We start from the raw sequence: 16,896 nt of genomic DNA, 5'->3' as shown, positions 1-16,896 counted from the left end.
GTTCCAGGGGCTTCTGCCTAGAGTATTTAGGTTAATCTTTCTATCTACCCAATGGGACTCAGTGCTTAGTCTAGCAGATACCATCAGAGATGCTTAGTTACTTTTGCAGTTCTCAAACTGTGGATTTGTGTCTCCGGAGATAACATGCTTGTTAACAGCAAAAATGTTTTAAATAAATAAATAAATAGTACCTAGAGGTGAGAAATAACAGACCTCAACCCTATTGTCCCTTGCAAATTTTTGTACACAAAGTCAATCCCTTACCTCTCTCTAAAAGTTTCAAAAAGTTCCAATGAACAGAAGATTGTTGGGGGCAGAATAGATCTGGACAAGGAGAAGTCTGGAGATAAATGTGAGAAGGGAGGGACAGGCAGTAGAAACAAAAGTGAAACTGTTTGAGCAGCATATTCCAGAAGTCTTGAGGTCTTTCTGAGTGTAGCCTTCATTGATTTGAGATCTACCATACCATTCTCTCACTAGAAGGGAAAACCTATAATGGCAGCAGGCCATAAAAGAGACCCAGTTTGGGAATATTTTAATGAAGTTCCTCTACCTGTGGGTAAGACAGGCATATTTGCAAAATGCAAACATGCAACAAAGAAATGCAAGGCCTGATTGCCCGAATAAAACAACATAATGAGAAGTGTTCCTTCTCAGGAGGAAGCTGCGTTGAAGATGATTAAAGGAACATGTCTGAACATGCAGGATCTTCAGGTTGGTAAACTTTTTTATTTCATACTTCTTTCTTAAGGACTGCCTGTCTTTCTTCTGGACTATTCTTGAATTCTCATGTTTGAGCAAAAACTATAGCTGTTACTCTATGGTACTATCATTTTAGATGCAGTTGTGATAAAAAATAAATAGCTGAAATAGGCAGATCTTCCTTTTACAATTTCACCTTTAAAGCAGTACTGAGTGTCAGTGAATGCAATGAGTAATACTAAATGAGCAGTATGGTAATAATAATTAAATAACTGCTTTGACTTATTTTGTTTAGGAGAATCCATCTTCAACATACAGGATTCTGAAGACTATCCACCTTTAAGAACACCATCATTTTCTATAGTTTCAGAGTTGTCCGCCAATGATAGTGTTTCAGTCACATCATGTATGTCACATTGCCACAATATATCACTTGTAGCAAAAAGAAAAAAAAATCTCTATCATCCAGAAACAACCATAGATATGTTTGTGATAAGAACCAGCAAATCACAAAAAGAGGTAATTGATGAAAAAATTGCCCGGTTTGTTTATGCAACAAACTCTCCTTTCCATATGATTGAGAACCCACACTTCATTAACATGGTTCAGTAATTAAGACCGGGATACAGTCCACCCAACAGAGCAGATGTCGCAGGCAAATTGCTGGATAAAGTGTATGAAAGAGAAATTGAGCAGTGTGCAAAAGATCTAGAGGGTGAAATTGTTAACCTGAGTCTTGATGGGTGGAGCAATGTCCACAATGATCCTGTTGTATGTTCTTGTGTGACAACAGAAGAAGGGAATGTCTTCCTTACAGAAACAATTGATACATCGGGAAATGCACACACAGCAGAATACTTACAAGAAGTAGCAGTAAAAGCTATAACAAACTGTGTGTGTGTGTGGGGGGGGGGGGGAATCAAATGTCTAGTATGCAGCTTGGCCACAGACAATGCTACAAATGTATCCAAGATGAGAAGAAATTTACAAGAGAGTCCCAAGCTAATAACATACGGTTGCAGTGCTCATTTGATGCACCTCCTAGCCAAAGACCTCAGTGTTCCAGAAATAACGGTTAATGTTGTTGAAATTGCAAAATACCTCTGTAACAACCACTTTGCAGCAGCTGCTCTGGAAAAAGTAGAAGGAACCAAGCTAACTCTCCCACAAGTCGTGCGATGAAACTCAATAGTGGACTGTTTTGAGCACTATATAAAGAACTGGCCTAATCTGATGACAGTTTGTGAACAAAATCATGAAAAAATAGATGGCACTGTCACAGCCAAAGTTCTCAACATTGGGCTTAAGAGAAATGTTGAACACATGCTGAGTACCCTGAAGCCTATTTCTGTAGCCTCGAACAAAATGCAGGGAAATAGCTGTTTTATTGCTGACGCTGTTGAAATTTGGAAGGAACTGATTGAGATCTTAAAAAGTAAAATATGCAATGACAGAGTTAAATTACAAGCATTAAAAAAAAAAAAAATGGGACAAGCACTATCTCCAGCTGCAAATATTCTCAATACTCGGTACCAGGGTCAAACCTTAACTGCTGAAGAAGAGGAGTTGGCTATGACATGGACATCCAGCAATCATCCCTCCATAATGCCAACTATAATAAACTTCAGAGCTAAGGGTGAACCATTCAAGAAATATATGTTTGCTGATGATGTTTTAAAGAAAGTCACACCAGTGAACTGGTGGAAGTCACTTAAGCACTTGGATTCAGAGACTGTTGACGTGATAATCTCACTTTTAACAGCAGTAGCTTCTTCTGCAGGTGTAGAAAGAATATTTTCTTCCTCTGGACTAATTCATTTCAAATTGAGAAATCATTTGGGACCTGAAAAGGCAGGAAAGCTTGTTTTTCTTTTCCAGATTATGAACAAACAGGAAAATGAAGGTGAAGACGACTGAGTTAACTGCACAAGCCAATATTTTAAGTTTCTCATGTTGACCTGGCTGACATAGTCGATTTAATTATTTTTTTAATTTCATTTAACTATTTTAGTTAAAAACAATTTTAACAAAAACAAACCTGATTTTAAAAAACTTGAATGTTTAACTAAATTCAAAAATTCATATGCTTGTTTTGTTAAAATATTCTATGTTTGCTGTTGAAGAAAAAAATCCAGAATACAGAACGTTGTTGTTTTAGTTAAATAAAACAATTTAAATGTCTGTCTGGTGATGGTCTCCTCCTAATTCAGCATGGCAAGAAAATCCTCCAAATATTAATGATTAACCTGTTGAACTGGAGATATTTATGAAATCATTGGGAGGTGAACTATCTGCTTCAATTACCTTTCGTAAATGAAATAACCAAACAATCATTCATTTTCTGATATAGCTGTAAAACTAATCTGAAAAGTTTTCAAAATAAATCACTTAGAATGCACTTTTATGTAGAAATTCATGATTAAATCAAGTCTTCCTGACTAGTGATTTAAATCAAATCCACCCTATAGTACACCTCCAAGTAGCTTAGAAAGGCAGGAATGCAAGAGGCCTCCACAAAAGACACAAGTTTGCCATGCAAAAGAAAAGGCAGTGCTATCCCTCCTGTGTCCATTAAACACTTACTGTTTCACCATCACTCCAAGCTTCTGCTGATAAATCAGTGTTGAGATCATCCACTTCAAGGGAAGTAACACTGATTCTGCTCAATTCTATATTTATTTCTTCTTCAAGTTTTACATCATCATCTTCCATAGCTTTCCATAATAAAATTGTAACAGCAAAGAGGAAAAATAAAATTGAATACATTAGTGGATATTGTATTTACTGCTAGATTTGTGGCAGTAGTAGGTATCTCAAAACTCTTTCTCTAAAACAAAACAAAAATCATCCACATCCACAGTAAGGCTCCAACTATGACAAGACATATATGAACACTTAACTTTAGACACGTGAGTATTCCCATTGACGTCAACGGAATACTCACGTTTGTAAAGTTAAGGTTTGGTTGTACTGGGACCTAAAGCTCTATATTTATCAATACTGTTGAGAGGGAAGGATGCAGACAAATAATAAAATATTACCTTGGGCCCTGTTCCCACAAACATTTACATGTGTGCAACTTTCATTGACTTCAATGGGACTACTCAGATGAGCAAAGTTATGAGAGTTTAAGGGTACATCTACACTGGAAAAAAAGGTGTGTCCTTAACTCAGGTTAGCTAACTTGGATTAAAATAGCAGCAAAGACATGGCAATTCCGGTTAGCAGTTTAAATTAAAGCCTAAAGGGGAGCCTAGAAATGAACTCAAGCTGCTAACCAAGTTGCCGTAGTGGTAGGTAGACCATGCTAATTTATTTATATGGAAGTACAGATATCTGTGATTTCTTATCAACCTTTAAAGCTCCACAAAGAGCATTACTTTCAATCACTGACTGTATTAAACAAAACATAGTAAACATACATTCCCATTTGGCCTCAGTTTAGTCAGCTATTGATAATGGATTTAGAGCAAGGGTGGGCAAACTTTTTGGCCTGAGGGCCACATCTGGGAATAAAAATTGTCTGTGGGCCACGAATGCTCACAAAATTGGAGTTGGGGTGCAGGAGGGGGGGAGGGCTCTGGTTGGGAGGTGCGGGCTCCAGGGTGGGGCCAGAAATGAGTTCAGAGTGCGGGAAGGGGCTCCAGGCTGGGCAGGGGAGTGGGCTGTGGGGGGGGGGGAGGGAGGACTCCAGCTGGGGGTGTGGGTTCTAGGGTGGGGCTAGGGATGAGGAGTTTGGGGTGTAGGAGAGTGCTCTGGGCTGGGAGTGAGGGGTTTGGAGGGTGAGAGGGGGATCAGGGCTGGGGTAGGGATTCAGAAAGGGGTGCAGGCTCTGGGGTGGGGCTGGGAAGTTTGGGGTGCAGGAAGGTGCTCCGGGCTGGGATCGAGGGGTTTGGAGGGTGGGAGGGAGATCAGGGTTGGGGCATGGGGAGAGGCTCAAGGGTGCAAGGCTCCGGGCGGTGCTTACCTCAAGCGACTCCCGGAAGCAGCGGCATGTCCCTTCTCCGGCTCCTATGTGGAGGCGCAGCCAGGTGGCTCTGCACGCTGCCCCATCCACAGGAACCGTCTCTGCAGCTCCCATTGGCCACGGTGCCAGCCAATGGGAGCTGCAGGGGTGGCACTTGGGGCAGGGGCAGCGTGCAGAGTGGAGCCCCCTGGCTGCCCCTACATGTAGGAGCCGGAGGGGGGCCATGCCGCTGCTTCCGGGAGCTGCGTGGAGCGCCCCCCAACCCTGCTCCCCGGTTGGAGCGCCAGACCGGGCAAGCCCCAGCCCCCACTCCCCAGCGGGAGCTCAAGGGCTGGATTAAAACGGCTGGCGGGCAGGATCCAACTGGCGGGCCGTAGTTTGTTTAGAGTATGAGCAGTGTACCTAGATCTCTATTTTTTAATAAAGAGAATAGGAACTGCACAAGTTTATCCCAACTACACACTTTACTCTGTAACAGGCATGAAGAAAAGCAATACAACCCAGGAAAAGGTTTGCTTAATAGTTTGAGATAAGAAAAGCATCCCAGAACAGCCTATTCCTATGGATTCTGCAGATGCTGCTGAACCCACACGCCTCCTGGGTGTGGTGCTCTGTCCCATCTAATGGCACCGAGACCACTTAGAAAGAGATTAATGAGTCTGCTACATTCTTAGCTAACAAGCACATGACTTTTAACTCATGCGGTAGAGGCTCGTGTATTCAGTCCGAGGTCCCAAATTCAATCCCGCCTGCCGATGAGCGGCATCTGTCAGTGTTACACTGCCACTTAGGATACACAAAAAATATGCCTTTCATCTGCATACTGTACACTAGTTTAGATATGAAAGCTAAGATAGGTATTGCTCAAGAAGTGCACAGTGAAAAGGTACAGCAGATACAATATAGCACACTTTGGGAGTTGAGGTTTTGGGACAGAAGAGTTGATTTAGGGATAAAGGTCTTTTTAAGGTGAGGAGGAGCTTGGTGTCCTTGGGCCATTCTGATTCAATTTTTATTTTAAATTTGCATATGTCTAGATTGTTTCTGATAAGTTCAGTGTATAATAATATACACATACACACACACACACAAAATCTGCTTCACGCAGATACATTCACGTGCAGCAAAATCCCTCCTTTCTCGACTCCATCAACGCAATTGCAGCGCTAATCGTCACCACAAGTAACATTATCATGTTGCCAACCCTCATTAAGGTCTCAGGAGCCACATGCTATTTGATTTTTTTTTTCTGCCAGAACCAAGCTGCTGAGTGGGCTCCAGAAGCTCAGCCTTCACTTAAAGACAAAAAGTGTCTCGCTCTCATGGTTGCGGAGAAAAGATTGAGTATAAAGAGCCACAAGGCTCAGGACCAAAGAGGCAAACAACAGCCAAGTTATTACATTAAAAATATTCGGGGGTTCAAGGCAGGTGCTGGCAAAACAGCCCCAAACAGGGCCGGCTTTAGGAAGTGCGGGGCCCAATTCGAACATTTTTGGCGGGGCCCCAGCAGGGATGACTTAAAAAAAAAAAAAAAAACATGTAAAAAAAAGCCTTTAATTTCTTAGCAACCGGTTCCCTATAAAAAGTTCTGATTTAAGGGATGTGCCACAGTATGTATTTTTTGTAGCAATAGGGTTATCATACCGTCCAAAAAGAACCAAAACGCCTGACATGTCCGGGAAAATACGGATGTATGTGAACCCTACCTAAAGTTTTTTTTTAAAAAAGATGGGCCTGAACTAGAAATGAGCTCCGTTTCACATGTGTGGGTCCCCACCACTCCCTGGGGGTGTGCACATGAGTAGGTCCCAGCTGCTCCCTGCCCCCCTCATTGAAGCAGGTGTGCAGGGTTACTGCCCTGGGAACTGCAGGGCATCAGTAGACATGGGGCTGGCTGGAGGCAGGGCAGGGGCTGACTGGAGGTAGGGTCTGGCTGCAGGCAGGGCAAGGGGTACGGGACTGGTTGGAGACAGGGGTGTGTGGGGTGGGCTGGCTGGCTTCAGGCAGGGCCGCAGGGGGATGCGGCATGGGTTGGCAAGGCTGGAGACAGAGGAGTGCGGGACTGGCTGGCTTCAGGCAGGGGGGTGCGGAAGGGGTTGGCTGGAGACAGGGCAGGGGGTGCGGGGCTGGCTACAGGCAGGGCAGGGGGGGCAGGGCTGGTGTGGGAAGGGCAGGGGGGGCAGGGCTGGTGCGGGCAAGGGTGTGTGTGGGGCTGGTTGGCTTCGGGCAGGGCCGCAGGGGGGTGCGGCAGGGGTTGGCTGGAGACAGGGCAGGGGATGCGGCAGGGGCTGGCTGTGGGCAGGGGGTGCGGGCAGGACAGGCGGTGCAGGGCTGGTGCAGGCAGGGGCTGGCTGTGGGTAGGGCAGGGGGTGCGGGGCTGGCTGGAGACAGGGGCTGGCTGCGGGCAGGGCAGGGGGTGCGGGGCTGGCTGGAGACAGGGGCTGGCTGCGGGCAGGGCAGGGGGTGCGGGGCTGGCTGGAGACAGGGGCTGGCTGCGGGCAGGGCAGGGGGTGCGGGGCTGGCTGGAGACAGGGGCTGGCTGCGGGCAGGGCAGGGAGTGCGGGGCTGGCTGGAGACAGGGGCTGGCTGCGGGCAGGGCAGGGGGTGTGGGGCTGGCTGGAGACAGGGGCTGGTGCGGGCAGGGCAGGGGGTGCGGGTACAGCCCACCCTGTACGGTAAGTGCCCCCTCCTTCTCCCTCCCCCACCGGGGTAGCAGCAGCAGCCCAGTGCTCGGGGGTATTTAAAGGGCCCGGGGCTCCCCTGCTTCCACCGCCCCGGCCCTTTAAATAGCCGCGGGAGCCCTGGGGAAGCGGCGGGGCTCCAGCGGCTATTTAAAGGGCCGGGGCGGTAGAAGCAACGGGAGCCCCGGACTTTTTAAATACCCCCCAGAGCCCCGCAGTCCTACCCCAGGGCTCCAGCAGTGGGGCTCTGGTGGCAATTTAAAGGACCTGGGGCTCCAGCCCCTGCTGGGAGCCCCAGGCCCTTTAAATTGCCCCATGGGGAAGCCAGGCCACCTGGGTACAGCACACCGGCTCTTGCGGGTACGCCATACCGGGGCTTGAGCGTGGGGCCCGATTCAGGGGAATTGGTTAAATTGGCCTAAAGCCGGCCCTGGCCCCAAAGGGGGAGAGGGAGGTGAGAATCCCACGGGAACAGGCCAGGCTCTTAGCCTGGGGGAGAACAAACAGCCCCAGGGTGCCCGCCCGGCTCATTTTCTCTCGAGGTCCCGCCCAGGACTACAGCTCCCAGAATGCAACAAGAAACGGCCCTCGCAGACCCTACAGCGCCCAGGCGACAAAGATCCGCCCAACCAAGCCCCGGGGCATGCTGGGAGTGATAGTTCCCTCTACTTCCCATCCCCGGGGGACCAGCCGCAGCCCCCAGGATCTCGCCGAACAGTCCCCGTGGGTTGGATGGAGCTGGTCGCCACCCGCGGCTGGAGTCAGGCCCCTACCCGGGCCGCGGCCCCTGGAGACGCCCTGTCGCCCCGATCCTGCAGCTCCCGGTCACGCAGACCGCTTTGCAAACCCTCCAGCTGCGCACGCTGCGGCGTTAAACAGGAAGCGTAACCATGGCACCGGCAGACTGGGGGCAAGGCGAGGCCTGTGCTACGGCAAGCCGGAAGGGACTAACCTAGTGAGCAGCGATCTCTTTGCATTCCAGCCGGGGTAGAGGAGGTGAAGGAAGAAAAGCAGAGAGAAATGTGGCTGCAGGATGAGGGGAAACCCTCCATCACCAGCCCCGCTGGGCTCCTGTTAGCAGCTCCCCCCTTCCCCATCCAGCTTGAATGTTATTTCAAACCCCCATTATTTTCTTACACTGATTGGCTTGTGGCATGGGAAATAGTTTTCCCAACCCCAGGCATTCACGAATCGAGTAGTCAGATCCCCGCTGCCCTCAAATCATGAGCTTGGTTTAACAATCACGAGATTTTTATAAACAATTAATGTTGGGTTTGTTAGTTTTTGTCTTCTGGGTTGTGCTCTCTTTAGCATCGTGTTTCTAAGCTTTTCTCTGCACCTATAGCTAGAAACATACTTTAAAAAGAAAGTTGTGATTTTCAAGAAATCGTCTGACTCCAGGAGCTGGTATTTTGAGGGAAAAATACAAATATTGTGAAACTTCCACTAAAATTGGATGGGATGTCAATGCTGAAAGTATTTGCAAAGCTTGTCCTTTTGAAATCCATCCAGTGTCTCCCAGCAGTCTGTAATAATATGTAACAATGTTATCCAAATCCAGGGTTGCCAACTTTCTAATCGCAGAAAATCGAACACCCCTGCCCTGACTCTGACCCTTCCCTGAGGCCCCGCCCCTGCTCATTCCACCCCCTCTCCCTCCATCACTCGCTCGCTCTCCCCCATGCTCACTCACTTTCATGGGACTGGGACAGGGGATTGGTGTGCAGGAGGGAGGTGAGCGCTCCAGTTTAGGGGTGCAGGCTCTGGTGTGGGGTCAGGAATGAGGGGCTTGGGGTGTACGATGGTGCTCAGGGCTGGAGCAGGAAGTTGGGGTGTGTGGGGGGGGGAACAGGCTCCAGGAGGAAGTTTGGGTGCAGGAGGGGACTCCGGGCTGGGGCAGGAGGTTGGGGTGCGGGGGTGTGTGTGAGGGCTCCAACTGGGTGTGTGGGCTCTGGTGTGGGGCTGGGGATGAGAGGTTTGGGGTGCAGGAGGGGCCTCAGGGCTGGAGGCAGGGGGTTAGGGTTTGGTGGGGTGCAGGCTCTGAGAGGGAGTTTGGGTGTGGGAGCGGACTCCGGGCTGGGGCAGCGGGTTGGGGTGCAGGAGAGGGTACGGGGTCCCAGTGGCACTTACCACGGCTCCCAGGAAGTGAATGTCAGTTATGATACTGCCGGCTATACACTTGCACAGCATCACTGTGATCATGAAGCTCCCGCTTGGCTGCTGCTGACCCTGTAGGCACCTTAACTCACTCAGCACCTAACATTCCACTAGGGTTACCATACGTCCGGATTTTCCCGGACATGTCCGGCTTTTTGGTCCTCAAATCCCCGTCCGGGAGGAAATTCCAAAAAGCCGGACATGTCTGGGAAAATAGGGAGGGGTCGTGGGGCTTGGGTCCGGGCTGGAGCCGCTGGGGCTGGAGCCGGAGCTGCTGGGGCCGGCGGTGCTCGGCCGCCGGCCAGCGGTGCTCGGCCAGAGCCAGGACCGGGGCTGGGCCGGAGCCGCTCGACCGGAACCGGGGCCCGAGCTGAGCCGGGCCAGAGCCGCTGGGACCGGGGCTGGGGGTGCTCAGCCGCCGGCCGGCGCCGCTTGCCCCGGGCCGGGGCCAGGACCGGGCCAGAGCTGCTCGGCCAGAACCAGGGTCTGAGCCGGGCCGGAGCCGCTGGGACTGGGGCTGGGGGTGCTCGGCTGCCGGCTGGCGCCACTCGGCTGGAACCGGGGCCCGAGCCGAGCCGGGCCGGAGCCGCTGGGACCAGGGCTGGAGGTGCTCGGCAGCTCGGCTGGAGCCGGGGCCGGGCCAGAGCCGCTCAGCCAGAACCGGGGCCCAAGCCGAGCTGGGCCGGAGCCGCTGGGACCGGGGCTGGGGGTGCTCGGCCGCCGGCCGACGCCGCTCGGCCAGGGCCGGGGCCGGGGCCGGCGCGCTCGGCCGGAACCGGGGCCCCAGGGCCCGAGCCAAGCTGGGCCGGAGACGCCGGGGCCAGAGCCTCTTGGCCGGGGCCGGCCGCCGGAAGGAGCCACTCAGCCGGGGGGGGGCAGACTGGGCCGCGCCTCCTCACGCCCCCCCCCACCGCCCCAGCCCCAGCTTAACTGCTGCCTGCCTGTATCAGGCTTCCCGCGAACATTTGATTCGCGGGAAGCAGGGGAGGGGGAGGAGCAGGGGGGTGGAGTGTTCAGGGGAGGAGGCGGAGTTGGGGCAGGGACTTTGGGGAAGGGGCGGAGTTGGGGCGGGGCCGGGGCAGGGAAGGGGCGGAGTTGGGCGGGGCCGGGGCCCCATGGAGTGTCCTCTTTTTGGACTATTAAAATATGGTAACCCTACATTCCACTGTAAAAGTTCCCTAGATGCCTAAGTTTTAGACCCAGGGACATGTGTACTGCTTCCCCATCCTAGGCATTTGGAGGCCTATCTCCCACCTAATCCCCAGAGCAAATCATGAACCAGGAGAAGACAGGCATTTGGCCGCCTAAATTGTGTGAGGGGCCTAATCCATATTGGGTCCCATTCAAAATCTGGCCAGAGGAAAAGGTGGTACTATTGCCTACTTTATAACTTTTTGCCACGTGGTTAGAGCACTAACCTGGGATGTTAGAGATCCAGATTCAGTTCCTCCAGAGATCTCTGCAAAGGGAGAGAAAAGATTTGAAAAGGAAGTATCCCTTCTCTTCCTGTAGCAGAAAGGGGATAATTGAACTTCACTCTCTCACCTCGTAGATGAGTGTGTTAACCACTGGGCTACAAGTTATGAGGTGGGTAAGGCCTCCTGCTATGGCTATTTCATGTGGAGTAAAGTGGTGCTTAACTCATGCCCTCAAGATGTGGTTTAGGCATCTAAGCCATCCCATTCCAGGCAGTGGATACCAATTTGTGATTGCATACCAATTTAGGTACCTATCTCTATGAGGGAGTGGGGCTTAGCATACACCCCTCTCGTCGGCATCTCCCGTTGGCTTCCTTAGGCATCTCCTTGCTTAACATGCTGGCTTTTGTGGATCACATTCTTAGATGCCAGGTTCTCCCCATTCATGGTATAGGGAGCCTAGGTGCCTAATTCAGCTTGTGGATCGCAGTGTTGTTCCTGTGATTTTCTAGGCACCTAAAAGTTAGGCGCTGTGATGCTCAGGGCTGCAGTGCCTAAGATCCTTCATGGAGCCCACCCTATGAGACTTGTCCCTAATGGACAGTCACATTTGTCTAAAGTCAATTACCATCCTCCAATCTATAAAAGTCTGAGGAGAAAGAGCATGAGTCCTGCCAGTTAGGACTGAGATACTTTAGTAGAGCCCTATGGGGAAGACTGTAGAGTGTCTCCTGCATTATTTCTGCATTAGCATTGCATCTCTGGGATCTGAACACCACACTTTGAGTCGGCACAATATAGCAGGGAAGCAGAGAGAAGCCAAGGCCTAGATCCTCTAGAACAAAGGAGCTGTACTTGGTGAAAGTCTGCAGGAATGGGAGTGAGAATTGGGAAAAAGCTTGCATTATATCATCTTTGCAGCTCTACAATCCTGGAGCTGGAAATGCTAATCCAGTTCCTTGTGGAAGACAGAGCAGCCTGAAGATTACTCTATTTTATGCCAACTGCCAATGGTCCACAGGGGCTTTTTTGGCAATAAGGAAACAGACAGATATAGGGACATCCCATCCATGATATCTTTTGCCCCACCCTATTCCTTATGCTGGGCATTAGGACAGAAGGTGGTATGAGTAGGAGATGATACTCCACTGATCAACTGAGACAGGTATAAGTCTGCTTCACTGTGTTTAAATAGATTTAACAAGATGGATAATCTCATCCTAAGGGTCTATCCAGGAGGGCTGTAAGGGAAAGAGTCCATCAGGACTGGCAGGAAAAGCCATGTAAACAGAGCTGCGGGAGGACAATCAAGGAATCTTGAGAAAAAAGGGTTGGGGCAGGAGTATTGAAGTTTTAGTGCATCTGAGTTCCATTTAGTTTTAATCCAATGGCTCTAACTAGTGCTTATTCTTGCTTTCATGAGCACTAAATTCACTCACAACATACATAGATGACAAACATACTCAGATTTTTTTTTGTTAAAAAATAACCTTTACTTTCTACCACCTTCTTTGGTGATAGGAGTGGTGATACTGAAAAACTGTGAGATTTGTCTCATACTTATAATATTGCATGGGTGGCCAGGGAGGCTCCATGCACTGCCCTCGCGCCCGCAGGCACCATGCCCGCAGCTCCCGTTGGTCGTGGTTCCCAGCCAATGGGAGCTGCGGAGCCGGAACTCAGGGCGGTGGAGCCGCAGGGACCTGGCTGCTGCTTCTGGGAGCCATGCGGAGCCAGGGCAGTTAGGGAGCCTGCCTTAGCCCTGGGCCCCCGCTGCACCTCCGACTGGACTTTTAATGGCCCAGTTGGCAATGCCGACTGGAGCCGCCAGGGTCCCTTTTTGACCGGGCATTCCGGTTAAAAACTGGGTGCCTGGCAACGCCATCTAAAGCAATATTAAAAGTTCTTTCATGCAGTGTTGTTGTAGCCATGTTGGTCCCAGAATATGGGAGAGACAAGATGGGTGAGGTAATGTCTTTTATTGGACAACTTTTGTTGTTGAGAGAGACATAAGCTTACCTGAAGAAGAGCTCTGTGTAATCCCGAAAGCATGTCTCTCTCACCCACAGAAGTTGGTCTAGTAAAAGATATAATCTCCGCCACCTTAAAAGTTGTCATTTAAGAGAAAATCAGATCCTTTAAAAATTCTTCGGGGGCAGAACTGATTCAGTGATATTTATCTTCTAGTACGTTAGGCCTAAGCTACACTTAAAATTTAGGTCAACATAACTACGTTGCTCAGGGGTGTGAAAAATGCCAACCTCACCCCAAGTGTAGACATTAAGCTAGGTTGATGGAAGACTGCTTCTGTCAACCTAGCTACTATTACTCAGAATGTAGTGTTCCTACACTGATGGAAAAGGTCCTGCATCAGTGTACACTATGTCAGCACTACAGGGTTTTGCTGGCATAGCTACAGCACTGTAGCTATGCTGGTATAGTCGCTCTAGTGTAGACATGGCCTTAATCATTGTGCTCATGGTGATTAAAGCAAACAACTTATTGCAGCACTGAAAGGAATGAAACTTCTATAGAGTTTTGTACATAGTTGTCTTCTGTAACAAGGAAGTAAAATATTATCAACAAAAGAATTAGTAAACATACTGTACTTGAGATGCAGTGAAGAAACGAATGTATGCCACCATATGGTAGTGCTCCATAGATGAGAGTGAAATATTCAGCACTGGTAAGGATTTTTTGTTTTGGTTTGGAGTTGTATTTTAATAGGACAACTACAGTACATGCTTCTGTGGGAATAACACTATTTTTACCTTTTATACGATCAAACAGTTAGACAAAGATTGAAAAAATGTGTATAAACAGTTTTAATAATGAAACATTGAAGTGCAAGCACTATTGTTCCAAAGATTTCTGACTATTTCATGTACAAGTTGGTCAGGTAATGTATCCATTAGTATTGTTTTGCTGAGAATATGCTGCAGGTACAGCATTTCATTAAATTCTAGATGTGAAAAACTCTGGGATGAGATTTAATTCGCTGTGAATACATAGTGCATCATTTTAAGAATGATGGAATCTACTCCAGGGGAAGTGGAGCAACAGTTATCCAGTATGGTTCATAAATTGTACATGGTTTTGTAATATAGAATTAAAAACATCAGAAAGCAGCAGTTTTAAGAAGCTTATACTTTTTATCATTCTAGTGTTTAGCAAGTAAAAATTCCTAATGCAAAGAATAAGAATGTTGACAAGTAAAGCAAAAACTAATTGTGTTTTGAATGATACTCCTATTAATCAATGCCTTTCACTATACTTCATTATATATGTTTGGTCTGTACAGTAAACTGTCTATTGGATACAGTTATTTGAAAATATGGAAGCTGCATCTATCCTGGTAAATCTCCTTCTATTTTAAAAATGACAGAAAATGTAACTATTATATTCTCATTCGTGCACAGAAATTGATAGCAGCCCTGACAAAGGAGAAAGCCGTAGGCATCCTTTCTTTTTGTATTGCATCTCTTGACATTTTCATTGGGAAATACCATTTGAATAGCACTGTTAAATTTTTGGGGCTTCAGCAACTTAATTCTTCCACTTACCTGAATGATGTCATAAACCAGAGAAATCAGTTAGTGGAGATTTCTGTTCATCTACAGAAAAGTGTACAGATAACTTTTGTGGTTAAAGGTGTAATTTAATACTAGTGTGGTGTTATGTGAATTAGGTTTGTAATACAGTATTATAAGCACGTGACAAATCTCACAGTTTTCAGTATCACCACTTCTATCACCAAAGAAGGTGGTAGAAAGTAAAGGTTATTTTTTAACAAAAAAAAATCTGAGTATGTTTGTTATCTATGTATGTTGTGAGTGAATTTAATGCTCATGAAAGCAAGAATAAGCACTAGTTAGAGCCATTAGATTAAAACTAAATGGAACTCAAATGCACCAAAACTTCAATACTCCTGCCCCAACCCTTTTTCCTCAAGATTCCTTGATTGTCTTCCCTCAGCTCTGTTTTGATGACTTTTCCTGCCAGTCCTGATGGACTCTTTCCCTTACAGCCCTCCTGGATAGACCCTTAGGATGAGATTATCCATCTTGTTAAATCTATTTAAGCACAGTGAAGCAGACTTAACCCTGTCTCAGCTGATCAGTGGAGTATCATTTCCTACTCATACCACCTTCCGTCTTAGTGCCCAGCATAAGGAATAGGGCAGGGCAAAAGATATCATGGCTGGGATGTCCCTATATCTGTCTGTTTCGTTACTGCTAGAAAAGCCGCTGTGGGCCATTGGCAGTTGGCATAAAATAGAGTAATCTTTAGGCTGCTCTGTCTTCCACAAGGAACTGGATTTACATGTTCTAGCTCCAGGATTGTAGAGCTGCAAAGATGGTATAATGCAACCTTTTCCCCAACTCTCACTCCCATTCCTGCAGACTTTCTCCAAATACAGCTCCTTTGTTCTGGAGGATCTAGGCCCTGCTTCACTGCTGTATTGTGCCTACTCAATGTGTAGTATTCAGATCGCAAAGATGCAATGCTAATGCAGAAATAATGCAGGAGACACTCTACAGTCTTCCCCATAGGGCTCTACTAAAGTATCTCAGTCCTAACTGGCAGGACTCATGCTCTTTCTCCTCAGACTTTTATAGATTGGAGGATGGTAATTGACTTTAGACAAATGTGACTGTCCATTAGGGACAAGTCTCATAGGGTGGGCTCCATGAAGGATCTTAGGCACTGCAGCCCTGAGCATCACAGCGCCTAACTTTTAGGTGCCTAGAAAATCACAGGAACAACACTGCGATCCACGAAGCTGAATTAGGCACCTAGGCTCACTATACCATGAATGGGGAGAGCCTGGCATCTAAGAATGTGATCCACAAAAGCCAGCATGTTAAGCAAGGAGATGCCTAAGGAAGCCAACGGGAGATGCCGACGAGAGGGGTGTATGCTAAGCCCCACTCCCTCATAGAGATAGGTACCTAAATTGGTATGCAATCACAAATTGGTATCCACTGCCTGGAATGGGATGGCTTAGATGCCTAAACCACATCTTGAGGGCATGAGTTAAGCACCACTTTACTCCACATGAAATAGCTATAGAAGGAGGCCTTACCCACCTCATAACTTGTAGCCCAGTGGTTAGCACACTCATATAGGATGTGAGAGAGTGCGGTTCAATTACCCCCTTTCTGCTACAGGAAGAGAAGGGATACTTCCTTTTCAAATCTTTTCTCCCCCTCTGCAGAGAGCTCTGGAGGAATTGACCCTGGATCTCTAACATCCCAGGTGAGTGCTCTAACCATGTGGCTAAAAGTTATAAAGTAAGCAATAATACCACTTCTTCCTCTGGCCAGATTTTGAATGGGACACAGTATGGAAGATGTGATCAGTGACCACCTACCAGATTGGGCCCCTCACATGATTTAGGTGGCCAAATGCCTGTCTTCCCCTGGTTTGTGATTTGCTCTGGAGCTTATATGAGAGATAGGCCTCCAAACACCTAGAATGGGGAAGCGGTGCACATGCCCCTGGGTCTAAAACTTAGGCATCTAGGGAACTTTTACAGTGGAATGTTAGGTGCTGAGTGAGTTAAAGTACCTACAGTGTTAGCAGCAGCCAAGCGGGAGTTTCATGATCACCGTGGTGCTGTGTAAGTGTATAGCAGGCAGTACCATAACTGACATCTTCGATACACACACCTTCATCCCTCTTGCTCCAAAAAGTCTTTGCAGATGTAGAAAGAAAAGACTGAAAAAGAAAATGTAAGACTGATCACAGCTATAAGGCAGTCATGACGTGTCAGCCATTTTGGCACCTCTGATGATGCTGCCACTTTGTAACTCAAAATAGCAGTTTTAAATATTTACTCTTATAGAACTGTACTCAGACATATACCTAAGGAGTTACTTATCTCATTGATTATATTGAATGAATGATTTGTGTTGAATGAATAATTATATTTGCAGAAAGCCATTAAAAACTCAGAAAAAGAAAGAGA

General features: G+C 47.9%; 1 protein-coding gene across 1 annotated transcript in view; it reads right to left on the bottom strand.

Annotated features, from left to right (window-relative positions):
• Positions 1–3,414, bottom strand: part of LRRIQ1 (leucine rich repeats and IQ motif containing 1) — a 159,128-nt gene extending 155,714 nt beyond the window's left edge. The window contains exon 1 of the mRNA XM_065423814.1: positions 3,286–3,414. Coding sequence (XP_065279886.1) covers positions 3,286–3,414 — 129 coding nt within the window. The remainder of the gene's footprint in view (positions 1–3,285) is intronic.
• Positions 3,415–16,896: the final 13,482 nt, after the last annotated feature.

The sequence above is a fragment of the Emys orbicularis genome, chromosome 1 (assembly GCF_028017835.1).
Source record: "Emys orbicularis isolate rEmyOrb1 chromosome 1, rEmyOrb1.hap1, whole genome shotgun sequence".
Lineage (NCBI taxonomy): Eukaryota > Metazoa > Chordata > Testudines > Emydidae > Emys > Emys orbicularis.
Note: the sequence above shows the minus strand (reverse complement) of the source record. Positions and strands in the feature narration are given on the sequence as shown.